Below are 27,682 nucleotides of genomic sequence, written 5' to 3' on the forward strand. Positions count from 1 at the left end.
ACCCAACAAACTTCCCTCTAGGGATATTTAAGAGCATATCTCAGTTTCAAGAGGGATGCAGGACATGGAAACTGCTCCCGAGGAATCTGACTGGAGCCGCCAGAGCAAGCAATTGTGGGATGACTACAACAATGGCAGGAGTTAATAAGGATTAAAATTGTTTTATTAAGCAGGTTCACCAGAATTTACTTATTGCTAAACCTGATTAGTTGGAGACTGTCTCTGTGTTCTTACTCAGTTGCTGCCTGCTGCCTGCTGAATAGATGGAGGGATGCTGGAGAGATTATTTCTAAGCCCTTCCCCCTTCCCTCTCCCCTCCTCTTCCAGGACCACACTGACAGTCCCAAGGGAAACAGAGGAGAGACAGGGAGAGGGCAGGATCCTGCAGCTCTCACTCAGCATATTTCACCAGGAAGCCCCACGAGTCCAGGAGAGGAGCTGCCACTTAGGACGCTGTCTCCTTTGCAAAGGATCTATTAGTACAACATACATTATACCAACACATACAAATATTTTCCCCTTCCAGGGAAGAAGCAGAGAAAGAGAAAAGAGACTTTGATCTCCAGAGTGCTACAGTGATTTTTTTATGTAATCAATACCATAAAATATCCCCAGGTCTTTCTGCTGGATTGTAACTCAGCCGATCAGTTTATGGCATGTATACTTCACCTGTGGCGAAGGCAGGCACCGGGCAGCAGCCCGTGGCGTGGTGGTAAGTAACTTTGGGGAAGCTTCCCTGGGATTTTTGTAGTTTGCTGACTTGGGGTAATAACTGCCTGTGAATCTTCGGAGATTATGAACAAAACCAGGGATTTGTTCCTGAAAGGATGAAGCGGGGGGAGGTTGGTAATGTGTATTTCAATTGTTTTTCTCCCTCTGAGCTGACAGAATACTTTGCTTTCTGTCCGTGTAACAAAGTTTTCTATAGGGTGGGCAAACGTCCCCTGTATTTTGCCAGTAATTTGCATTGACTGGGTGGATAAGAACACTTGTCATTTAAACAGCAATTTACTCTTAAAGCATTTTACAAACATCTACTAGTTAATGCTCACAGTGCCCTGGAGAGGCAGGCAAAACAGGCGAGTAGTGAAAGGAAGAGGAATTACAATCTGAGCATTCAAGTTAAAGCAATTAAGAACTTCGCATCCAGCTGACGGCAGGTAATTGACCACTCCAATAACTATTAAGCAGCTTAGTTGAGTTAGTGTGTATTTAAGGGTTTATAGGAGCACGAGAGCCATGTGCCACCCACCAGAAAAGGCAGCGATCTAGCAATGACCGCGATGTGCTGGGAGAAGGGACCGATCTGTTCACGTTTGCAGGCATCCGACCCTTTGCGATAATTATGAATGAGGCTTTAGCTCTCCTCCGTGTCTGTGTGTTGCCAGACAACCAATGAGGCTGCCAAGCAAATCGCATTCACGGGCTGCAGATTTCAGGGAGAAGCACAGAGGTGACTTTTACTCACACACATGCACTCGCTAATTTTGTGGTTTAGGAAAGTAGCCTGAAGCACCCTTTCTCTTGCAATAACTTCTGCTATGTTTTCTCCTTCTTCACCTGTCTTTTGGCTGACAGATAATCCTGGTCTGATGCCATTTCGGATGTCCCAGTGAGAACTCTTAGAGATGCCTATTCTCTCCGGAGGCAGTGACCAAGACTATAGTAACATTAGTTATGCTTCTTGTAATTCCTTGAGCCATTTCTTTCCCGTCTCCGTTGAAACTCCTTCTGTCAAAGGGGTTCATTACCAACGAGCCAGGAGGATTTACCACCCCGATCAAGTCTCTGCAGTCGATCTAAAGACAGAGATCATGATAAATGTTGGAGGCATCAAGTACCTGCTACCTTGGAGTACTTTAGATGAATTTCCCCTGACCAGACTGAGCAAACTTAAGCTTTGCAGCAGCTATGAAGAAATTATTCAGCTGTGTGACGATTACGATGAAGACACGCATGAATTCTTCTTTGACAGGAACCCCAATGCTTTTGGGATGATTGTCAGCTTTCTAGCAGCAGGGAAGCTGATGCTCTTAAGAGACACGTGTGCCTTGTCTTTTCAGGAGGAGCTGAGATACTGGGGGATTGAGGAAACCAACCTGGAGAACTGCTGCTTTCGAAAACTATTTCAAAAACTGCAGGAGTTGGCTGAGGTACGGAAAGAAGAGGAGCTCCGGAGGAGCAAAGAAGCTGCGTGTGTCTTGGATGAGAAAACAAAATTCGGACAGTTTATGAACAGACTCAGAGATATGGTAGAAAATCCCCAGTCAGGACTCCCAGGCAAAGTCTTTGCTTGTCTCTCCATCCTCTTTGTGGCCACCACAGCTATAAGCCTTTGTGTTAGTACAATGCCAGATTTAAGAGCTGAAGAAGACAGGGTAAGTAAGCCCTTTATAACTGATCTAAATATAGGATTAAAAGAAATTTGTTTGCTTTGCTAGGTATACATCACTAAAAAGATGAAACAGATACAGAAAATCCATAGCAATGAGGTTCAAAACTGCCCCGGTAATGAAATGGTCTGCAACAGAAAACACAATAATAGCTAAAAATCAGTTTCAAAATGACATTCAAGAGTAATGTTAACAAAGTACTTCACTAACTGTGAGCTAAAATATAGGAAAGTGTTTCTGGACAGAATAGATATTGCAGCTCTATAATACGGCATTAGTTTTCCTTCTTAAAGAGCATTTGCTAGTGTAAGTTATAAACTTGTAACACTGAGACTCAAAGTCACATTGTGGAGTTTTCAACATGTTTTACTCTCAGTTATAAGCAATCTCTTGTTTGGACACATCAGCAAAAGAAATGTTTTCCTATGACAGCTTTACTTTTAAAAACAGCCAGATGTCTTCCCTTTTATTAACTAAGTCAAATATTTCAAGAGGAAGAAATATTCATTATTTTCTTCCCACAGCAATGTTATGTTTCAATAGTTGCATAAAGATTAAAGAGATAAGAGATACATGAACAATTTTCACAGAAACAGATACTTAATGATGGGCCTCCAAAAATCATGATTCCATGCTTATAGAACTTTATATTTGCCCCCATATATATATATATATATATATATATATATATATGTATTGTAGGAGTAATGCCAAATACTAACTGAACTGCTAATCACATACAAAGCCTTTTCGAGTAAATCATCCACAGTAATTCAGAGCAAGTAAGTCATGTCTGTATCATACATGAATGATCTTTTCTATAACATTTCTGTATTTCAGCATTATACAGATTTGTTATTCTAATAATAAAATGGAGCAAAGTAAAACTCAAAAGTTATTTCAGATGTAGCAATGTTCAAACTTATCAAATAACCTTGACTAGTCTGTTTAATGAATCCTTCACTTCATTAGCAAACTGTCCTTCCAAAAGTGGTGAGCAAAATCAGATTAAATAAACTCCCTACCCCACTAAGATAAGACACTCCCCAAAGTATTGTATATTAACGAATAAAGACATTTTTACATTTGTAGCACAGCATGGTGTACACAACAATACATATTTTATTTCCCAAGTAGTAATTCAAAACAGCATAGTCATGGTGAAGATATGTTATGATATTTGATGTCTTTCAATAACGTTAAGGACTGTACAGAAGGCTGAAATTCCCTGTTCTATTTAACTCCTTAAATATTAACTTATATTTGCATAGGAAAGCTATTACCTTTCAGTGATAAGTCTGGTGCTCTTGCAGCCTTCCACAGCTATTACTTTTGGCAGAAAAAAATGTTACCCTGTTCCAATGCTTCTTCCGAGGAAACATTTTATATATAGAACATCATTATAAGAGTTAGATGCAAAAACATTACAAACTCTGCTCTAGGAAGTGCTTCTCACTAACTTTGTTAATGGAAGCAGTCTGATGCATTTAATTTTTATTTTCCAAGCAGTGCAGAAAAATCTTTTGTAAATACTTTTCATGGAAAAAGAAAAAGAGCACATAATATTCAGATCTCAGCTAGATGAAATATGTTATGTGTTTTTGAAAATAATTAACCGCATTTTAGAAAGGGAAGGATGTTCAGGTTTACAGGTATATATGCTAGCTGAAGTGTAGCTACTATACCTAGACTTTCTATAAAACACTGATAACATTACTTCTTAGAGGTTTGCATAAATATACTTTAAGAACAAGCAGACTGGACTGAAACAAACTCAAAAGCAGGGATGCTTAATGTGCAGGGGAAAGGATGAAGGATGAACTTGGCAAAGGAACAGATTTGTCCAAACATCACATAATTTACATTTACAACACCAGGCTGGTGCACCTTGTCACTGTGTCCCAGAAACATAGAACAGAATATTGTAAGTCCTAGTATTTGAACCATTTAAAATTATGCCAGTGAAAATATAGTGGAATATGTGGGATAGAATACTCACACCTTATGGAAAAGCACAGAATTTGACATGTCAGATATTTTCCATCCCTAAATTCTCAGCCTGCAACACCTGAGATTTTATTAATGGGGTTTCTAAAGAGCATATCAGCTACATCTAAACAAATAACTCACAGAGCTTGACTGATTAAAAATACTACTTGGTTGTGACCGAGTCACACCCAGAGAAACTGCAACTCTGCACTGAGATTTGGTGCTCAAATTGTTCACTAGCTGGCCTCTGAAAATGACTCACAGGATGAGGCCACATTTACCAGCAACCTGGTACAGGCATGCAACACCTGAAATTTTGGCACTGGGGGCTGAAAAGATCACCTGACATCCTTTTGTCCAGAGACGAAAAACAGTCAAACTCCTTCAATCAAGTTTCTGCACAGCCTGCAATTCCACACCTGACCCTAAAGATGCCCCATCCTGAGGTTTATTCATTTCTGAGGTAAAGCCTGACTAAACCTCTATGCATAAACGTGCTGAAGGTATTTTAAGAATCCATATTCCAATGTCTTCAACACTGGAAATGGAATTTATCCATTCTGAAATACAAATAAAAAAGGCTTTACCTCTGGCGAGTATGTATCACTGTAGGCTCCTTTTTCACATCATCACTGCCACACTAAGAGAGGGAGAAATGGCTGGGTTCCAGCTCAAGGAGAAGAATCAGGTTTAAAAAAATAAATAAAAAAAGGAAAAAAAATAATACAAGGTGACTTCCATTTCACTCAGAGGCTTGGCTGATCCCACCCTGCAGGCACACGAAATCACAAAATCACTTGTTCTTTTAGCAGCTGCTAAGCCAGGACTGGCTTAGGAGGAAGAAGAGCTGCCTGGGCAGGCAGAAGAGCAAACAGGAGTCCTCACCACCCAAGGGAAAGTGAAAAGTATGGTCTCTGGGAAAGGGATGGCAAGGAGCCAAGGCAGGAGCATCTGCACCAGGGCAGCCCAGTCACCCTGGCAACCCGAGGGGAGGGAAGGAGCCATCCGCATGGGCAGTGGAACGGGGAGGGGGGGCTGGCCTAAAGATAGACATGCAGCCGAAGCAAAAATATAGAGCAAGTTACTAAAATTGACACCACGCACATCCCCGAGAATATTTCAGACGACATTTAGGAACTTCCTCGTTAGAAAGAAGAAATAGAACCAGAGATATATGAGCAAACAGTTCTGTAACTATATATCACGCAAGTACATGACGTGAAGGAAAACAGCCCCAAGCAGAGGAGGTCAAAAGTTTGGGAAAACTCTAGAGAGGTAAATTTGTGAGGCTCTAGTGACCTCAAGTTTGAGCCTGACCATGAAACAGGTGTATAAACGAATCTATCACACACAGTACTATGGAAAGACAACAAATTAGGTTATCTGCATAAAACAACTAAAATTTCACATACAATATCCATACAGCTTTATCTAGGATATTTGCAGCTATTCCTTATGGAGAGCAAACTGTCTTCAGTAAGGAAGCAAATACAGCATCACCAAAATGTGGTAATCAAGGCACACGTGTATGTAGAAGTAGAAAAGAAAGCATATTTGGCAGCAAGGAACTCTGTTTATTATTGATCCAAACAGGTAGCAGCTGTAAGCCTGAGAGAACTACAAAGCTGAATCCTATTTAGGATAAGAAAGCTGAGGCAACAAAATCTACATTTTCCTCAAACAAAGGAATTAAGTTGAGTTCAGTAGGGTCCAGGCAAAAGTCCCATCAAAGTCCCCCCAGAAGTCTCAGTCCCACATAAGAGTCACTATCAGCATCCAGGGGGTGTAACTGAAACAGGCACTGCTCAGCACATCTAATCCAAAGGGGAAAAAACATCTTTACACCTGTGAAATATGGAACAAAAACACTGTAGAAGGGCTTGGACAGTAAGATTATCTACTTTGAAGCACTCTTGGAATTTTTTTTTTTTTTTTGGAAGAGATTTCTTTTAATGAGTCCCTAAAATTGGCATCCTCTGGAGAAATGACTCAGCAGAAAAGGTACAGCAAGGACTTTTCTTCAGGAAAGGCAAGGAAATTAGGGTCAGGGAAGAAAAAAAAAAAAAAAAAAGAAAAGGAAACCTCAGATATTTCCATTCCGTTTCCCTCAGCACTGGTGGCAATGACGTCTTTTTCTCCTGATGCAGAAGTCTCCAAAAAATTACACTTATATGACATCTCAGTTAAGAGAGAAGGAAACATCTATTCTCTGTTCTCGCTCTGTTCTCCAGTGATAAGTGAGTGGTCCGACCTTGTTACTACTCATTTTTATGTTTGCTCTTAAATGATCTTGATAGGCCTGTAATTGCTTTAGGTATTGTATATAAGCTAATGAAAGAGAACCAACATACAAAGCAACCGGTATTGTCAGGCCTAATGAGTTTATCTTGAAACTTAGTATATTCATTTGCTGAAGCTCCAGTTCATGGGTTCATTTGATTACATGGAAATCTAACTTATTTTAAAAGACTACGTTTTTGGTCACTGGTTATATTGAGAATCCAGAAAACATGAACAAAAGCAGAAAAAAACAACAACACAGAGATACATAATAAACAGGACCATTTCTAAATACATATATGTATTTTTTTCATTCTACATCATTATTAGAATCATAGAATGAATCCCAGAATGGTTTGGGTTGGAAGGGATCTTAAAGCCCATTTAATTCCACCCCCCTGCCATGGGCAGGAACTCCTCCCAGTAGCCCAGGCTGACCCCAGCGCCATCCACTCTGGCCTTGGGCACTGCCAGGGATGGGTCACCCACAGCTTCTCTGGGCAACTATTCTGGAGACCCCGACTTAGGTTTTTTGATGCTTGATGTTGCTGCTGCTGTCAGTATCACTCTGAAAATGGCCTATTTGGCTTGTAACCTAGAGGAAACTGCCCAGAAACACATTTTCTTTAAAAGTGGCATTACAGAGGTTTATAGGAGGAAAAGCAATTTATTGGTCTTCCTGTGAAGAGAAAGAAAATCAGACAAGACATTTGTTTCACCAGGGTTACTATTGCTGCAGCTAAATGGGGTAATTAAAAAACGTCACATTGACTTGCAGTTAACCAGTTCAGTATGTGAAGATATGTGTGCAGGAGATATATCCTCAGCATTCAAGCTATTAAATCCATTGTGAAGACATTATAACATTATACTCCAACCCTGCCCATAACCTGCAGATAACATTAAATCTCGCTAGTGCACTTATTGAAAGAAAACTTGAAGGACTTGGGGATGAGTGGAGAAGATAATAACCTATATAGAGAGTGTCACTGAGAGGTGTGCAAACCCAGTCCTACTGCTCGCAGTCTGCAAAGATAAGGCTCTCCATCAAAGTGTAATTTGGCCAACGGGTAGAAGTAATCACCTTTGTTAAACAGGATATGACAGCTGAATTTAGACAGATACCCTTGGCTACTGACTTTATAGCTTTTAAATAACAGGGTCTAAACACAGATCAAAAAAAGAATTTTCTAACTGAATATCCAGGGCAAAATGATTCTTGCTGAACGATACCTTTTTTCAATGAGTAGTTAAGAGTACTATTAATGAAGTGGGGCACTATTCGGACTATATTTGACCAGCAAGGGTATTTGACAGTAACTCTATGTTCAAATTTATCTTCTAATACAAGGTATATATCACACAAAGTATGGCCCAGAATTACATGTTCTACTGCAGAGAGATTAATGAAGTTCTGACTTTCAGAAACACTTTGAATGCTCATTTAAAAGCGTAAGACCAAAAAGACACGTGTACATGCCTATTTACAAATATATTGGTATATACATATGACTTGAAATTACTTGGAACAAAATAAAGCTGGACAAGCTTTAGTTTTATTGCATCTGCCCGAGAATTTTTCTGGCTTTTTATCAGAACACATATTGTGGACACTCACTTGCCTAAATTATCTAGTCATTCAGTACAGTTCTGATTTCTTCTAACCATTTTAATCACAAATTAAAATATTCCAACATTTGAGGATATGAAAAAGTGTTTCACTGAGTCACCAAAAAAACATCTACTAGGTGCACTTAGCACAGGTTGTATTAGTTAAATAACAATTGAATAAAGATATAAACATAAGCTGTGGAAAAAAAAAAAGAATATTGAAGTACTTTGATATATACATATTATTGCATTATGGGACATACCTGTTTTTTGCAGCTTACATATCCGTACAGTAATGTCAAAAGTTTAGACCTTGGAATTGGATCATTATGTTAAGACACTCATTTAACAGTTGCACACTATTAGTGATTATTTTCCAAGCATCCACAAAGAGCATTGCATATTTCAGCATTAAATATAATATATACAACAACGTTGGTGAAGTCTACACTACTTAAGCCCTGCTCTACATAACCAGAGAGGGGCATCAGGGGGATAGATCCTGCTGAACATCCCTGTCTCAGCTCGCGTCCACTGCCACAGAGAGCAATTTTCTTTAGAAGCTCTGGACACTCCATTTCCGTGACTAAATGGATCCTGCATGATTTTCAGAAGCTGTCTCTGCCAGCACAAGGTCCAGTGTTCAGAAGGCACAACCAGACATTATTAGTTTGCCTTATGTTCATCCAGCTTTGGCTGTATCCCAACAGCACTAAGACTCCCAGCTCTGCACACTATCCTGGGGGAACCCCCAGCTGCTCTAGCTGCTCTGCAACAGGCAGGCAATCAACTGCAACTCAGTGTGCCGGCACATGTGCTCCTCCCTGGGAATCATGCTTTCTTCTCCTTTCTACGCTTTCAAGTTTGCAATAGCCACACTAGGAAAAACCCTGTTCACTTTCCTCACTTGAGTCACCTCAGGGGGTTCAGCACAGATCATTACCTAATAAATGCTTTCTTTGGAAGATGGGTATTTCCTCCCATGGAGAAGGCACTCTATCTTTGGAAAATGCTATTTGGAATCAATGTATCCTCCAAATTCATAGAAGTAAGGCGTCAAGCATTAAAAATAAACAACCACCCGAATTTCTCTGTGCTGTAGAAATTCCTCCTTGAATGTGACAGAAATCTCTGAGGACTCTTCGGCTTACTGCTACAGCCAAAATCAGAATCTGGTATTTTAGTTCCGAAGATGCACGAGCAGATCTAATTGCTAATTTCACTGCAGCTTCAGAGCTACGAACTGCATATGCTGTGCTTACTCCCACAGTGTCAGCTCCTCCTGTCAGCACCAGTATTTTCCCTTAAAACAGATTCAGCCATATGTGGGGCCCTGCTGTACGCCCTGCAGTACACAGGTAAAATAACAGGTACCTCTGCTGCAAAGAGCTTACGATGCAGGAGGAATGGAGCAGAGAAGAAACGGTAATAGTGCAAAAGATTTGATCAGAGGTAAAACTGGAAATTGAAAGTCTTTCTTCTAAGTCCCAGATAAATACCTGTCATTTTGAGTATATTGTTTCTCACAGTTACAAAACGAAGTCTGCTAAATTTCTTACTGGAAAAATAAAGAAAAAGATAATACCTCCACATCTCTCTCCGAATAAAAATGTTCTGGGGTCACCAATTGGCTTAGATCAAATTGAAATTCTTCAGATTGATTCTCACAGTGTTTGCAGAATAAGGACCCAAGCTTAAGAGTTAATCGAAGTATTTTATTTCAGTTACATTTCCTCCCCAGAGGGGATGATCTGTGTTGGATACAGAGATAAAAATTTCCCCTTCTCTATGTTCTTTGTAATGCCCACATTAATATAATCCCACTATTAGTTTAGTTTCCTCAAATTTACTAGTTAGAGCAATTGTTTTCATAAGTCCAGGTTTCTTTCCCATGAAGCAAAATGAGTGGAAAATTGTTCTGTGATCAGAATACACAGCACTCCTTTAACCAGCTCATCATTCTGTAAATCAGGTTACAGTTCTCTCTCAGCAGGCAGTAAACCTTTTGATTTTATTGCATGGCTCTGTAACCATAAATCCAAGTTTTGAAGTGATCCATAACATGGGGTTTTCAAGTTCTCCCTGGCCGTCATTTGATTCAGCAGAGCATGGTTTCATTATTCAAATAATTGCAGCAATGCAGTCACAGTGATTCAGCAGTACCGCCAGCACTGCAGCTGGATCCCACAGCTCCAGGTAGGCAGGGAACACAGACTGGTACAAGACTTACTAACTGAATTGTCATTTTACGGCCAAAAGAGATTTCTTTCCTGCGTCTGTTCATTTTGTGACACAGAGAGGGATAAGAATACCTGGGAGATGGTTTGGTATCTTGGTTATACAAAAATCTATGTAAAGTTTTTGGTCTGGTTCCACTTCATCTTAATGACTTTCCAGACTTGTAGACTCACTCTGTAGACCCACTGTGTGAGAGAGAAGAACCGAAGCTTATTTTTTCACTGCTACATTACCCTGCATTTTTGTCCACAGAGGGAATTCTCTGGGGACAAGCTACAGCCCATGATGCAGTGCCCACGTATAACCTTGAGAAGTGCAGAAGGCTGGAAAACAGCACCTTGCCCAGGAAATAAGTCAACCTTGGGCTTAGAGAGGATACATACACAGCTGAATGTTTTATTTATTTTTTATTATTTATTTATTTATTTTTCTGTGGGGGCCAAAAGGCCAACCTGCAGGAGGACCTGGCTGTAATAAGCCTCTCTGCCAGGCGGTGGGCAGCAGTCAGCCTGAGCAAACAGGCAGTGGGCAGGTCGATAGCCTCAGTACAGACTGATCCCATCTGCTGCCGTTCCAGTGGCCACTGGCCTCTGTCCACAATATAGCGTGCAGACCAGGGAGAAGGGTCTGAGCAGTAACTGGCTGTATCTGAACGTGCCAAAATAAATTGGGACGTGCCAGGGTAAGTTTAGCAGATGTGGACTGTGACCTTGCACTAACCCCGCTGCCAGGCATTTCTGGTGTGAAAGATGGCATTCTGGCAGCTTGTCCCTCAACTGCGGAGTACTAAGCAGGTCCAGGTCCTGTCTGTCACTGTTTAAAGCTCCAAGAGGAGGCTGAACCAAGAAGAGTCAAGCATATTGCTTTATTGAGTTCCTTCTCTGCTTCGTTCTGTGTTTGTTTAGTGTCTTTCTGGGTGACTGAGCACCAAAACAGCCTTTACTCAGAAGCAATCACTACTGCGTCTAGGGTGGATCTAGCTGGGAAGATGTTTCAGATCCTTTCTGTCCAACACTTATTTGTTTTATGTCGATGAGCCAGCTGGTTTCCATAAATGTACCCTGCAAATAACAATGCTTGCATGTAGTGATTCAAGCATGATTTCTAACTGGGTTTAAAGACTTTTATCAGCTCAGATCCATAAATAATATTACTTGTCTTTCTAAAGGGTAAATATCCACTTCAGAAATACTGGGGTAAATCTTCAGCAGCAGAAAACTAATCATCAGGTCAGGTAATGATTCAAAACAGCTTTTCCCTAGCATATTTTAATTATAAAATGCCTCAGAGTGCAACCAAGTGGGTCACAAATGGTCAGTGCAAAGAAGATCCTGAGGACATGAGAACAGCTCCTTGGTGCTCTTATCCAGTTATCTATAAATGAGTTTATAATAATAATTGTTCTCCTTGTCTAGAAAATGTAAACAAGTACATTGCATATGGAAACCAAGGTGAACAGATGAGATATATATTCTGCAAGGGAGATTCTGATTCAGTCTCCCTGGGCATTGCTACAACTATTGATGCATGTACAGATATTATTTTCACTAGATGAGATTTATGTCTGTTGTAAGATAGGATAGTACAGCATAATTCTAAGATCTGGTTTTGTTTATTAACCTAGATGTCATTATGCTTTAATTAATGTTTCCTGGTAAACTAAGAGGGCACTTGGCCAGGAAATTTATCTTATTTATCCTATCTTGTGAGCGGCACATATCTCAAGTTCATTTAGCTTGAATTCGCTGTTAGGGAATAAATTTCACTTCTCTAAGCTCACTTGTGCAATTAAGGCCTGCGATTTAGATGCAACACATCACTCTGGCCAGTGCTGGCGTCAGAGGTGCTGAATTCCTGAACCTCAGATCCTTTCAAAAAATGTACTGCAAGAAAGTTACAGTTGCTTAAACTTTTGTAAGGAGAGTAGATTAAGAAAGCAAAATATATAGAATTATTGATCATAAACAGGATATAGACTTGACTAGATGAACCCATGGTTCACCCAGGCTTTAAAACTGCAGTCCCAGTCCTTTGCACCTCACAAAAGAAAAGGGCCAGAGAAAGGCAAAAGGGATGGAATGGCTTCACTAAGGCAGGCAGAATTCCTGAGGACAGGAACAAGCTATGACCTGGACTGCGATAGAAGTCTACAAAATTGTAAATAGCAGGAAATGAGGAAACGTCCATTGACTATTTAGAGTCCTTCCCAGTATGAGAGCTTAGCGGCATCAGATGGAACCAACAGGAACTTCGTTCAAAGCAAAGAAAGAAGCAAGTTTGCATGCAGTAGGCAACAGACAAAAAGAATGGCCCAACTTTATAGATGAGAAACACAAACACCACCTCCAGCGTAGGAAGCTCTGGAGTAGAAAACAGAAGCCAGGAGACTTGTCTTGGGCACCCGTGCCTTCTCAGGCTGGTAGAATAGGGCACTGGGCTAACTGGACTCACTGTGGCCATTCTTACTTTTTATTATGAGCCTATTGTTTTCGTATCAAAAGAGAAGTTAATAAAAGTATCCAAAAATGAGCATTTATTTACTGTAACGCTATAAACATTCCAGTACATAACAGAACCCAGAAAATGAGCCATTACCTTATACAGCAGAAGGAAATAATGAAAAAGAAGTATGAATTGCTTATTATCTCTGGCGGCAGAGAAATTTGAAACAGCCACTTTACTTCTTTGAGGTGGTGTATAAATTTAAGAAATCATTCAATATTTCAAACCATCAGGCTCAGCATATAATTTTTTATATACAAATCATTGTGTCCTTTGTTGCTGAACCAAATGTTCTTTTCATACATGAGATCAATACCAGGCACTCTTTTTATTACATTCACACCATACTTTGTAGAATTCAGCTAGAGACAAGTTCCATAAATCCTGATAAATTCTTGCACTATTCAGAAGTAAATCTGCAGGAAGTATAAAGTCTTAGATGCTCACTCACTGCTAGCTTTGTTCTAATTGTTCTCCCATCACAGTCAATGACAGGATGAGTACTGATTGATGCCATGATAGTGTAAAACATCTCAGAGGGTTTTGTGGAAAAATCCCACCCAAAACTTTTTGTAGTCAGTTATAAATAAAACCTCATGTTCCCTCCATGTTCGTGATCAGTGCTGCATTGGTCTGGTGCTTTTATAAGTTCTACTACACCATGATACTATGGGTTTAAAAATGCAGTCAGGAGGAGAAAGAAGTCAGTGATAAATTTGACTCAAAGATATAAAAATAAAAGCTTAGAATTCTGCTCTAGTTAATATTGAGGTCAAGAGAGGGAGTTTTTTGTTTTGCTTTGGCAGTCTTTGATCACTAGAATTTCCCAAATGTGTTTGCTTTGTTCCGAAAGAGGAAATATATAGAAGCTGTTTTTCCACAGAAACTCCTTTATTCGCCATTTTTGCTAAACACCTCTCATTGATCAGAATATTTGGCTTATAATTGGACAGTTCACTGAAAGTAACTAACATCTGACAGGAGGTTGGTGACAATAGCAAATCTGAAATCTACCGTTGACATAGGGGTGTCTGTATTTTGGTAAGTACATGGTATTTGAAGTCAGTGTGCTATTTCGCCTGCTCTTTGGACAACAGCTGTAGGTGGAACATAAAGCACTACAAGGTCTGAAATCATCAAAAATACTGAGAGAAACAGAAATTGGCTTTGGTATTTGTTGTTTCCTCTTTTTCCCTCTTACTACAATATTTGCTGTTTTGAACGGAATATTCAAAAGGATCAAGAATCTTCAAAATGACTGGTGTTAGAGAGGGATAGCCTATATAAAACATGTGACATATATTACATAATAAATATAAATATTCCTAATACATAAAACATTCACATGCAAGTTCATTGGAAGAAATTTATCTCCCAATATGAAATTTGACAATGTGCTTATCCAGGGTCTTATACTCTTTCTAGACATTGCCAATAGAGAAATAAGCAGAGAGGCAGAGAAAGAGGCCTGGACATCTCTGGCAGACATTGTATAAGGATTGGCTAAATAATTGTATAGCTACGTTATGGAATGGAGTGAAATGGCCCTACTGCTAGATGATTGCCCAGCTGTGTTATTTCTAGGGTTCAGCCTAGTCACCTCCATGCAGAACTACAGTACTGCACGGATAAATCAGTTCCCTCCAAGATAAACAAGGATGGTTTTGCTGCATGCTTTCATCCCGCATAGGCATGTCTGAGGCAAACGCATCCTTTTTCCATCTCTCCAAAAAAAAAAAAAAGAAAAGAAACCAAGCACAGAATTCACTGCATTAATCAGTGTCAGAGACTGCGATACTGTAACTCTCTTGATTTCTGCAGAAGTAGAAGCAAAGGGGGCTGGTTTGAATCATATACAAACATTTCTGAAGTGTCTTTTGCAAAGTATATAAAAAAGACAAAGTGTGCTAACAGGGGAAAACTCACCATCCTTTATATCCACAGTTCTGCACAAAGGAAAAATAAAATGCACAGTTATGCTCTTGAAAAGTTTGGCTTGAAGAATGCTCTTCTGAAAAATGAAATATGCATTTGGGAAGCTGCCTGCACAAATTGCTTTCTCTAAGCACAAATAACTTCCCATGGGGATTACTGAGGCAACCGAGGTTGGAGAGAAGAAAAAAAACTCCCAATCAGTTCTTCCCACACTACTCCTTAACTTACATACTCTGTTCAAGAGACATCCTAGATCTTAACAGTTAAAATTCCCAGCAAACAATTTTTTTTTCTTGTATTTTCCAAGGAAGGAATAGTGAAAACTACACATTGATTTGAGAGCAGCATCACCTGTAAATGTATAAAAGTAGATAAATAGCAGATGTAGTGGAAATTCGGCCAAGTTAACAAAAAATAAATCTTGATGGGACCAATGAATAATTCACAGGCCACATCACTGGAGTGACCACAGGCAGGTCTGTGAAGAGTCCACGCTGTGCTGTACAAATAATTTACAACAGAAAAAATGTGAACACTGCATAACACTATTGCTGATCACAAGCAATCTTATCAAGCCAAGTCAGCAACTCTGCAAACATCAATGCACTCTAGCTACTGTCACTGCAATGACTTCAAATAGGGCTATAACCTCATCATCTACACATGACTCTAGCAGAAGCGAGTCTTTGTTACCTTTTGAGATGTCTAGTTTGAGAGAAATTATGATCTCGCTTGTCCACTGTGCATAAAGAGCAAAAATCCCCAGAGTGCTAACTCCCCAAAGAGATGAATTGTTCTGACACACTGGGTTTAAAAAAAAAAAAAAAAGAAAAAAAAAAGTACAAGATATATTATGATTTTACCTGGGGAGTCTCAGATAGCCAAGGATCATAACATGTGATAATGATGACAGAACTACAGGCTATTTTTATATAGGTTTATATTTTTTATATAGGTTTATTTGTATATTGGCTTTTGCACGTTCATTGCCTGAACAACAAAAAGATGTTATGTCTCAAGAATAGCTGTAATCCTATCAAAAAGGGCACTCTCAAAAAAACATCACATCATGTTTGATGCAGAGTGTAACTGAACACTGTGAGCAACTTTAATTAGTAATAGGGGTATGTGTTTCCCATGGTGTTTTTCATCAATATTGCTTGTGAAACGTGGCTGAGAATGGATAATAGCATATAAGGAACGGTTCCTGTATTCTCTCATTTACCCAAATAATCAGGCGTTAGTTTGCATTTTCCTCCTCATTTCACTGCAATAGGCCAAAAAAAATTTCATTTAAGCTCAGGAAAACAGAATAAAAAATAAATGTGAATCTGAGGTAGCAAACTAAAGCAATTCCTTTGATAACAAAACCAAGGAAAGCACTGCTCATAGCATGGAGTCTTAATACTGGGAGAGGATTCTTCAAGGCAAGTTCTGCCTACAGGAGGGTATTTATTTTCCTTTCAATTGTAGTTATAAAACATTTGTAAATGTAGAAAGAAACATGATTTGCATATGGATAACTGAGCCAAGGATCCAGATGACTTACTGAATTTCTCTGAACCACTTTTAATTGCACCAGAGTACGCAACTTTTGCGAAAGCACCATGCATTGAACAGCACCAGAAGTTTGCAGAGACTTTTGAACATTAATCTTTCTTTTGAAGAGACACTATATTTTGTATAGGTTAATGAACCAGTCAAATTTAAATTAATTTGAGAGCTGCAGATTGGAACTTAGAGGCTGTATGCTCAGAGGGAGTTGAGTTTTTCTCATATTCAGAGAAGAGTTTCATGCATTTGGACTGGAAGAAGCAAAATAATAAAATAAGCAGGCAGTATATCTGTTCATCTAAATATTTCATGTGCTTATTACCTCCTATTCACCATTGAAAGACAGCTACCATACAACCTGCTAGCTGGGATTTTTATTATTTCTGATGCTACTGACTCAAGAAGGTACGCATGGCTGCTTCTTTAATATTTTTGGATGCTGGTTCACAGACTGTTCTTTTATTTAATTCTCTTTTTGTTTTCCGTCAGGGTGAGTGTTCCCAGAAGTGCTATTACATCTTCGTCATAGAGACCATCTGTGTGGCTTGGTTTTCCCTGGAGTTCTGCCTCCGATTCATTCAAGCAAGGAGCAAGTGTCAATTCTTCAAAGGGCCCCTGAATATAATTGACTTCTTGGCTATTTCACCCTATTATGTCTCCCTCATCTTGGCAGAGGATGACTCAAACGAGGCGGACGACAGGCCAAGCAGCAACACATATTTGGAGAAGGTTGGTTTGGTGCTACGGGTTTTACGTGCCTTGAGGATCTTGTATGTAATGCGCCTTGCCCGGCACTCCTTGGGCTTGCAGACTTTGGGCCTCACAGTTCGGAAATGCACACGAGAATTTGGCCTGCTTTTACTCTTCTTATGCGTGGCTGTCACTCTATTCTCTCCTTTGGTCTATCTTGCCGAGAACGAATCGGGCAAGGTGCTTGAATTCACAAGCATACCTGCCTCTTACTGGTGGGCCATCATTTCAATGACCACTGTGGGGTATGGAGATATGGTACCGCGGAGTGTCCCAGGCCAGATGGTAGCTCTGAGCAGCATCCTCAGTGGGATTCTCATCATGTCTTTTCCTGCAACATCAATATTCCACACTTTTTCCCATTCCTACTCAGAGCTGAGGAAGGAACATGAACGATTGCAGTCTCGGGTAAACAGAGTAAAAAATGCCAATCATTCTGGCGAAAGTGACACCTTCAATGACACAGACAGCTTGATCCTGGAGGAGCCAGCATCACCGATCAAATACATTTACACGGGGAACTAAGCCTTGCTGTAAAACATTCCCAAGAACAGGAATAGAAATATACATATGTATGTCAACATAATACATAAAGCAAAGCAAGAAAATTAGGTTGCAATGCTATTTTTCTCTGTCAGGATAGGTATAACAAAGCAGTACAAGCCAATGCAGCTGGCTCCAACACATCATTATGAAGGCAGAGGTTTTGAGAATGGCAAAAGTCGGAGTTTATTCGGTAATAAATAAATATTCATTCTTCACTAGGACTAACGATAAGATTCAACTTTGTCTCTGCCAGTTATGTATCTTGCTGAAAAACTAATATTGAATGAATAGCAAACAAAACAGCTTCTGTTGGCACAAATAACACTTGTTATTTCATTTGCCTTTGAATTTCCAATGCTCTTTGCAATTAACACCTTGAGTCAAGCATTAGAAAGGATTTTTTCAGGGCTATGCACCAGTGTTATTTATACAATGCTCATTAGCCAGGCATACAGAAGAAGCCTCAATATAAATCTGAGCTCTGTATCTAAAGCTATTAATAAGCTTATAATAAAAGCTCTATATGTGAAAGCTTTCAAAGTTTGCCTGTAATCAGATGATCAATTTCTAAACAATGAATTGCACTGCTGTTGTAAGACACATAGTGTTTGCAAGAGAATTTGCTTGAAATACTGTTGCAGTCTGAAACTATAAACATTTCATACTAGACAGAAGTTTTCAAACTTTTTTCATATATTTAAAAAATGAAAAAAAAAAGTGGGAATAAAACCCAAACTTATTGAACATACAATTGAGCTTGTGTTTTTTTGTTGTTGTTGGTGGTGGTTTTTTGTTTGTTTTATAATTGAATGGTGTTGGTTTCTCTAGAAGAAAAAAATAAAAAGTTATCAAAAATAAAATGACAGCTCAGAAGTATTCAAATGTATAAATAGTAAAAATGAGAGGAATGATTGCCGGAGGCAGTGGGAGTGATTTGCTAATGCAAATAGAAGATGTCCCTCTTGGCATACACCAGTCTAGCCAGACGAAAATGACAGGCCTACAGAAGTCAAAAATGCTACTTCTTGAGATATTCTAGATGATATTTTATAATTCAACCTTTTAGATGCTGTGAATGCAGTTAGTGGAAACCTATGCCAAGACATGAAAGTCACGTTTGTGCATACATCTGTGTGTACAGGGCCTGGTCTGCTCATGGGTCCTCAGCTTGTAAGCAGTCCTGGTGGTATCTGCAGAACTTTGACATGTATTTAAGTACTGAGATGAAGCAATTCATTAATTTTTTAATCAGATTTTCAGCTTTCATTATTCCATTTCCTAAATCCTGCCAGGTTCCCTATGACCTTGCAGCAAAGTAGAGCTCAGTGAGATGACCCTTGAGTTCCAGTTTTCAGCAAGCACCGTGCTCAGGCAGGGCATGTCCCGAAGAGCCCAGGGGACACTTCCAGGCGTGTGACCAGCCTCCCACGTGGACACACAAATGCAGTCACCAGCAGAGTTATGCAACTTCGGGCAGGCATTTGGGAGTTCCAGTTTTTCGATGCTATCCTCGCTGTGCTTTATAGCTTAAGTAGAGAAAACCACAGTTGTTGGCACAGTTTGCAGCACGTGACTCAAATTAATCTCTTGGGTTTATCTTGCTATTGACCCTATGACCTAAAGCAGGGAAACTCTAGCAGATTATAGATGGGATGTAGCAACACAATTGGAGCAAGTAGACTCTAGATGACAGGAATTTTTATTTGCCACATAACAGGTGGAATTTCTGCTGTTTTATGCATAAATCCATCTGATAATTTTTTTTATTAACTTTTATTTTTTGCCAGTGATTCTCTACTGCAGGACTACTCAGATAGAAAACCAAACAAAATCCATCCTAGATGTGGACCACGACCTCGACCCCTCCAAGCTCCTAGGCATGTCATGCCACCTGCATTTCTCCTGGGGACTTTGTATTTCTTTAGGGTTGTTTCAGCTCCTCAGGAAAAACCATTGCATACTACCACAACACCCACCGCAGTACGCTTCTGTCTCTCTGCTCTGACAGAGCTGAAGACAGTGCTTGCCCCCTGCTAGAATTACATTTATTTTTTATTTTTTTTAAAAAAAGAATTACCTACCTACCTTCTCCCCCCCAAAACAAAACAAAACCCACCACAATGCAAGAATGTGCTGAAACTTGGAGGAAAGGAAAAATAAATAAATAAATAAATCACCAATGTTTAACAGTGAAGTAAGTGCTGGTACTTTTGGCAGAATCAGGACCGTACCACACATTTCCGTTTCTAACCAAATTTCTTCCTACTGCTGGGTCAGGCCTGCACCAGCTTTCATAGAAAATGTCCTTCATGATTCACTGTGTTATTAGGAAAGGAAAAAAATATGTTGAGGGGAACATTTAGTTCCTGTGTAATTCAACTGAGTAACAAATTCAGAACAAGCAGTTACAATTAGCAGATATTGTTGTTGCCAAGTACATATCATTTCATAACTAGACTTAATTAAAAGAGCAGTTTAGGTGCCTGGCATCCAGCCTCTCTTAGTTCAGAGCCTCTTCCCTGAATCTCAATCCTAGAAGATGCAGGGGACCAGCACCCGTTACCCAGTGCGAACCACGTTCCTCAGCCCTTATCAAGGCATCACATCCCTTTTCTAACTTCTAACTGAAAGTCTGATCAGCAAAATCTTTGCCGCATAACGAAGGACCCACAAAATTCCCAATGATAATGCTTTCTTTAGGGAAATCAGTAGATATCCTGCTCTGCAAACCAGCTAACAGAGGGACAGGATCACAGGGAAATGCAATACAGGTCCCTTCCAAGCACCAGTCTGACTCAGAACCAAAACACAGTGAATTGGTTTTGATCATGGACTAAATGCAAGTTTCCTATGACGTTGGAATAGTACTGAGGGACTAAGACTTTTGCTCTGACCTAACTGTAATTTCTTCAGGGATTCTGCAAATTGCTTCAAATTCTCTCTGTAGCACTTGTACCTCCCAGCCATTCTCCAGCTGTTTCTCCTCTTTGATTTTCATCAGCTCCTCTGGCAGAGAAGCTTTATATAAAATGGATGTATTCTTTTAGTAATGAAGTCCCTTTACTTTCATGGGGTCAGTATTTTATAACTTCAACCTACTGTTAGATCTCCTGAAAGTTGCTTTTTATCTGTCTTTGGCAATCTGAAGTTTGCATCCAGTCACTAGCATCTATATATAATTCAGATTAGATTTATTATTTAAATCACAAATTAATTGGAGAGAATGGTACATTATTTATGTGAATTATTCTGTAATTTAATCCTAAGTATTATGCATATTCTAAACATAAATTAGAGCTGAGCTATTTAAAATTTATGTTGGTCAATATATTTTTTTTTTTATTTCAAACATACCCAAACAGTAAAGCTAATTATTTAATTTCTGCAGTTATTATGAACATTTAAGCATGTCTGCTGATATAAATTATACAGATTATGCCCCCTCTAATTTTATTTTTAATGCAATTTTTACCTTTTTTTTTTTCCCCTTCAGGAAAATGTTCTAATGCATTGCATTGATCTATAAAAAATGATGAAAACTTAAAAGGTCGAGGAAACGAGAAGTACAGCACACTCCCTGAAAGAGCGGCAGAAAGTTCTCACTTTGATGAGTTAGCCACATGTTAAAATTAAAACTGATAAAAGGCCAATATAATACTCAAGTATCCTGAATGGAGTCTGTTTTCTGCATTCCAGCACATTTTTACTGGAAGTGTTAAATTCCTTTCTGTGAACTATTTTGCTTATGTAGCAACAGCTTGTCTGAGCTAAACAGGGTGTTCACCACTTCCCTGGGTAAAAATTTACCCCTAAGCTACATTGTTATAAGAGAGAGCTGCATTCTAGCAAGGACCAAGGAACCAACTCAAGTGAAAACGACTTAGATCATCAGCACCAAGTAGGAGTGCTTAAGGGCCACCTTAGTGGAATATTAAAGTAGACTCAGCAAGAGGGAAGAGTAAAAATCCAGCTACATTTCATTATTTTTATACTTGATTCCTGCCTGGTTGTAAAAATAAAGCATATATCTATAAGAGAAGGGCTGTAGAAGACCCTCTGTTTGCATCTCTTCTGAAAGAGATGGTCTGTTATATCACCAGTAAGAAGTACCATAACTAGTAATAAGATGTAATCTTCTTGATAGAACACTTAATGGCACTTAAAATTTTAAATCTTGAATGAGACGGTTTACTGGTTCATACCTGACAACTTTGTTTAAAAAAATAGAAATCCTATAGGACTTAATATATTAGCATAGAACACCATACATGCAGATGGCAAAGTCATAATATCTTCTGAAATTCCTTGCTTGCTAGTTCTAGTGTTCAGAGAAGAATTAGTCAGTTAGACATTAACTACAAGTCAACAGGTTTCATCTCGACTTCTTCAAAATAATTTCTTTTTATCATCTTTCAGGAAACTGATAATTCTCAGGAAGAATAAATGGACTGATACAGAACTTTTCTTCTGCCTAAAGTAGATGAGGTGGAGTTTATATTGACCTTACACAGAAGTGATGCCCTTTCAGTGCCTTTGTGAGCACTCAGTGATTTTTCAGTTAAATTCAAACAAATTGCATGATCATTTGCTGATGTTCCACTGCTTGCCTTTAAGTCTGTATCTGGGTACACATTACTCCCTACACTTCAACAGTTACATTCCTAGATTCACAGCTTCTTTTGTCTTTGCCTTCCTGCTCTTGGAAGCTCACATCAGGAACGGTTCATTTGCTATACAAAAAGCCATATCGTTATGAATCCCAATAGGAAAATTCTATAACCTTAAAGGTGCAGAGCGACAAATACCAAAGATAATTGAATTGCACTCATGAACAGAGAATGCCAATAAAACAAACATGAAGTGCTTTTATTTCCTTCGATCAACAGGTCTTGTACCATCCTGTAAGTGTCTAACACTGTCTTTTAATGAGAAAATTTTAACAGATTTTCCTTAAAATTTCACTTGCAAATCATTTTCTTGAAATATCTTCACCACAACAACAAAGTAGATGACAATGATAAAACTTTATGCCTCGAGGATCTACTTTTCCTCCAAATTATAAAAATATTCATTAGTCTGGTGTTTTCCTTCTACCAAGATATCCTGAAGCTTTCCAAACTGCCTACTTTCACACCAAGTTAGTTAGAGCTGATCTGGCTCTGAGAGACTTTTATATTAGAATTTCATAAGAAATCATCTCAGCTCAAAGACAAACTCCAGGAAATTTCAAAGAAGGAAGAGCTAGGAGCTACTGATGATTAAAGAAAAAAAATTACACAGTTCAGCAAAGATACATGAATAGACTTGTACAGCACAATTACTAGGTTTTTAACAGGATATTTCTAGGAATCAGAAGGTAAAACCTTGGAAACTTTCTCTGCCTTTCCCACTGCCAAGTTTCCGGTTTGATTAATACTATTAACATAGCTTTATCTGTAATTCCAACTCTGTTACATAGGTTCATACCTAGGACATTGTCTGCATCTAATATTAAGTGGGACTTAGTTCAGTAATCTACAGAGTTGATAAAGATAATGTTATCAGCTCATTAAGGTGTAAGTATGCATGCTTAAACAAACTAAGCTAATTTCACACCAATACAAAGATACCTAATGGAAAATAAAGGTCAAATAGATTTGTGCCATTAGTGATCCGCAGATTGTGAAATGTTCTAACAATTTAAAATTGCATTTTCCTACAGTGTTTTGTATTTCTGAGTAAAATTGTGACAAAGAGTCTGTTCCTTTGAGTTATTACACGAGTAGCATTAAAAAAAAAGACAGAAATTTCAAGGGTAAGATTATTGGAAGGAACACTGCACAGAAAAAAGAAAGATAAATCAGTTTCAAATTACATCCCAAAAGAGCAAAGTATGTCAGCACTACAGGATAATGGGTTTGCTGGTCTTTAATAACTGATTGTTGAATTAAGAGCAAATTAGGGGCCTGTTTTTGCAGGTTGTTGGATAATTCTTGTGATCTGCAAAGTACCTCTGGCTCCTGTGGAAGTCTAGAGAGCTTGAATCACCCAGTATACTGAAAACTCTAAGTAGCTCTTAAATTTTATACTTGATTTCCATTGAGAAAACAGATTTGAACACTGAAGTAACACAGATTTTGACTGTTTTTTTAAAAGACTCATATTTTTTACATTGCTAGGTTCAGTATCTCATCTTGGGATACCAGGAAAAAAAAAAAAAAAAGAAAGCCTAGATGTGGTGTGAATCTGTATCACTCTTAAAATCCATAGACTTCAACAACTTACTGCAGTTGAGAACAGGGCTGCAAGGACTTCTCTATTGCTGCAATGTTTGCTGTCATTCTCCTGCTTCATCAAGTGGTTCTGAAATGCAAAAGAGACTATCAGAAAGCTGAAGAGAAAGACTGACTTTCCTTTTACAAATAACTGATCAACACTTCGTGCTCTAGAAATCTAGTTAAACAGTGACACCTGCAACTTCCTTGTTAACATGAATTGCAATACCAGACATGAACACAAGCCTTTGTATTTCCAGTCTTATCTATACTTTTAGTACTGCTGGTTGTCATTTCATATATACCATGAACTCCCTAAAATTACAGACTACACACTCTGAAAGTGCCACACCAAGCACTCCCAAACACCAGCCTTTCCGAAAGGGAGGAAGCTTCAAAGGACCTTCAAAGCTCCTGCCAGATTTCCAGCCTGGCTCATTCTGGGTGGGAAACTGGAAGAACAGGGAAGCAAGTCTTGATTCAACCTGTCTACAACACAAAGAGAAGCCACGAAAGGCCCTCTAATAGCACCACAGGGAATATCCCAACCTGTAAATAGCTATTAGATAATTGTTGTATTCTTGTACATGGGAAAGAACACACTCTAATTAGAACTACGGGGAGGTGCTGAACCTGCTCCTTAAGGGCATGCTCATTTGAGAAAAGCTGGCATAATCACAGCTGTTTGCTTGCTCAACTTTGGCTAAAAAGCAGCACTGAGGACTGCCAATATTTATACGATTCTCCCATTTTATTCAGAGAGCAAAAGCAACAAGCAAAAGAGTCTTGGAGCACCCTGCACACAACAAGACAGCAATAGCACTCATTTCTCCTATCTGCTTTTCTGTTGAATAATCAAGCTTATTAGTTTTGGACGTTTTCTTCTAAAATGTGGCAGGTAAGTCAGGTGGCTTCTAAGCTGAAGGCTCTGCACAGAGCTGAACCCTGCTTGAAGTCATGCAAGGGAATTGTCTCAATGACTTGTGTTTGTATGACTGGGTCTCATGAGATAGAGGAGAAGCAGGTCTAGAGGAACAAGTATTAATGGAGGATTTTCCTCACAAAACATGTGAGTTTGCCTGTAAGGAATGACACAGCAGACAGTTTTTAAGCTGACATCTCCTCAGCTGCGGCCTGCAGTGGCACATCTGAGGATCTGTGTGTGTCTTTGTAACACTGCATTGGTCTCCCTCCCCATATAGTCACTGGGTGCACTTTTACCGACTGAAGAAAATTATCAAAGAAACATCAGCATATGTGCCAAACGTCCAGATGAGTGTAACTGAATCTGCAGGAACACTGCTTTGGTGTTGAGCCAATATTGAGACATCAGCGTTCAGGATCTTCTCCCACTCTTGCAGCCCAACAAGGAAGTGAGGCGCACATGGACAGACAACGTGCTCGTGCTTTAGTCGCTGCATTACAGCTCCGTTCCAGTCAGATCTGAACCAAAGGCTACTGGCCGAGCAGGACCCCCACTGCCAAGTGGCTGTGCTGGTCCCCTTCTTGTTCAGCATCTTATCTATTTTGTTACTGCCTTCTTAGACTAACGCTTTATAACACTACAAGGCAGCTTTCAGATACACTTCTAATGTTCTTATACAAATTAGAACAGCAAGTTGAAAACAAAACAAAACAAAACAAAACCATACTCCAGAGATTCAGCCCTTTTTACCTCTGGGACTTCTATCTCTTCAACGTATGAATTACCAAAAAAGACTTCACACATGCTGCTACCTGTGGCTCACAGAGATGCCTCCATCCTCTGAAACCTCATAGCAGACCACAAGTACCCTGCCTCTGAATCATGCTTTCAAGGCCAAAATGAATCAAGAGGTTCATTTATAATTAACATCAATGTTTCACATTATAGAAACACAATTCAGGATGACTAAATCTCTCCCCTTTTCACTTCCTAAACTTTCTGACAGTTGAGACCCTGCCTCAAAACCAGTCTGTAGAGGTCCTGCACCGAACCCTGCTCTGCCCTGGACGCCATCCCAGAGGTCCTCACTCCTTCTGCCTGACAGCCCTCTAGTGGTACCTGCACTACTCAGCAAGGTAAAGGAGCAGCAAACTCAGAGCCTAGATGGATGGTCCTCTCCTGTCGGAGCTAGTAGCTGTGCCGTTAGAGTGGAGTTTATAGCCTATATGCACGTCACTTTATTTATTTCTGGTTATCCTATACAAAATGGTCCATGGACACAAACACTCTGAAGATACCACTGCAGCCTCTCGGAAAGTCTTGCCAAAAGGTTTTCATCATGAAACGCACACAGCAATGACCCTGACAGCTGCCTTTAGCTGATGTCTCCTCCCCAGCTCTCCACTTACCTCTCCCAGCTTTCAAGCATGCATCTTGGGCAACTCCATTAACACCAGGTATAAAAGAATTTGTTGAAGTTCCTCTGCAGACTAAGTTAATTGCTACAGTAAACTGCAGCTGATTCCAACGACTTCTTACCTCCAGTAACAAACAGGCTGATCTCTTCTGGTTTCTTCCTCTGTTGACAGTTATGTCCTTTTACATCCGAAATGCTCAGGTTTACACTAACTGCCCTCAGAATCACCTAGAGATCTTTGTCATGCTTTTGCCTCCACATATTCCCTGTCATAACATTTTATGTGAGCCATGCAGACCCCATCAGCCTCCACTGTCCCCAGCAGAAGCAACCAGAACCAGAAGAGCCAATCTGCAAAGTGTTTTGCTTGACAAAGTAACAGAAACCCATGTAACGCTGTGCACATTTCTAAGCTCACTAGACCATTGCACTCATTCCTAACTACAGACATCATTCACCAGGCTTGAAACTTTACAGGAGCTGCGTTGCCTTGAGGTACTGAGAGCTGTGAAATTAGCAGTAAAGTACCTTGGCTAGCTTAGCATGAAGGCAAGAAGATTGCAAATTAATGTTAAGTTTGATTCAGGTTTATCCAGAGGGCAAGAATGTATTCCAGTGTTCAGGGAAGGAAAAAATAGTTTAAAATAAAAAAGATTTAAAGAGTCAGCATGACTTCTCAGAGTCAGATATTATTATTCCATATATTAAAAAAAAAGCAAAGGGGAGTTAACTACCTCAGTTTTTTGCCTTCAGCAGAATACGTAGGGGTGAATTTACAGTAGACCAACTGATACAGTTCAGGGGAAAACTTCATTGCCAAAAGCATGATTCGGCCCCAAATACAGTAGCTGGTCAAGTTAGCTCATTTCTTCCCCCCTGAGTGACATCAGGCAGCTTACTGAGCCCATGGCTCCTGCTAGAAAGAGATGCTGCAACAGGGGTCTGTAGGAAGCGGAGTTCTGGTCAGCTACAAACATAAGGACATCAGCAGGTCTCAGCTTCCTGGACTTCGACCTTGTTTTTCTTTTATTTCCAATACATTCAATCCCCAGCTTAATTAAACCCCCCAGCTTTACCTCAACAGAGATGCTTTGTAGAGAACTTGAACGCAATGTTTTCCTCCAACATTTGGAAGAGATACGTGAAACACTAACATCAATAAATAATGCAAGAACTATTGGTTCTAACTTTAAAGATTGACAGAGAATACCACTCCTATTTCCTCTACCCCAAATTCTCTAAAAAAAAAAAAAATACATTTCCTCCTGTCTGCCAGCACACTGACCTC

At 39.4% G+C, this 27,682-nt stretch overlaps 1 protein-coding gene across 2 annotated transcripts; it reads left to right on the forward strand.

Moving 5' to 3' along the window:
• The first annotated feature begins 363 nt into the window (after window positions 1-363).
• KCNG4 (potassium voltage-gated channel modifier subfamily G member 4) lies at window positions 364-27,682 on the forward strand. Of its 2 annotated transcripts, none has more exons than XM_040571247.1 (5): window positions 364-712; window positions 1,579-2,378; window positions 16,992-17,783; window positions 24,063-24,140; window positions 27,471-27,682. In XM_040571247.1, the coding sequence occupies exons 2-3, from the start codon at window positions 1,629-1,631 to the stop codon at window positions 17,775-17,777; spliced, it is 1,536 nt and encodes a 511-aa protein (XP_040427181.1). In that variant the 5' UTR covers window positions 364-712; window positions 1,579-1,628; the 3' UTR covers window positions 17,778-17,783; window positions 24,063-24,140; window positions 27,471-27,682. The 2 variants fall into 2 exon arrangements, with proteins under 2 accessions (XP_040427181.1, XP_040427180.1); XM_040571246.1 differs by lacking the exon at window positions 364-712 and adding an exon at window positions 1,236-1,453.

This window comes from Cygnus olor, chromosome 12, assembly GCF_009769625.2.
Source record: "Cygnus olor isolate bCygOlo1 chromosome 12, bCygOlo1.pri.v2, whole genome shotgun sequence".
Lineage (NCBI taxonomy): Eukaryota > Metazoa > Chordata > Aves > Anseriformes > Anatidae > Cygnus > Cygnus olor.

Excerpts from the sequence above, each read along its gene's own strand:
- KCNG4 (XM_040571247.1), top strand. The coding sequence starts at position 1,629 with ATGCCTATTCTCTCCGGAGGCAGTGACCAAGACTATAGTAACATTAGT. Across the intron at positions 2,379-16,991 it reads TAAGAGCTGAAGAAGACAGG|GGTGAGTGTTCCCAGAAGTG; the intron begins GTAAGTAAGCCC and ends GTTTTCCGTCAG.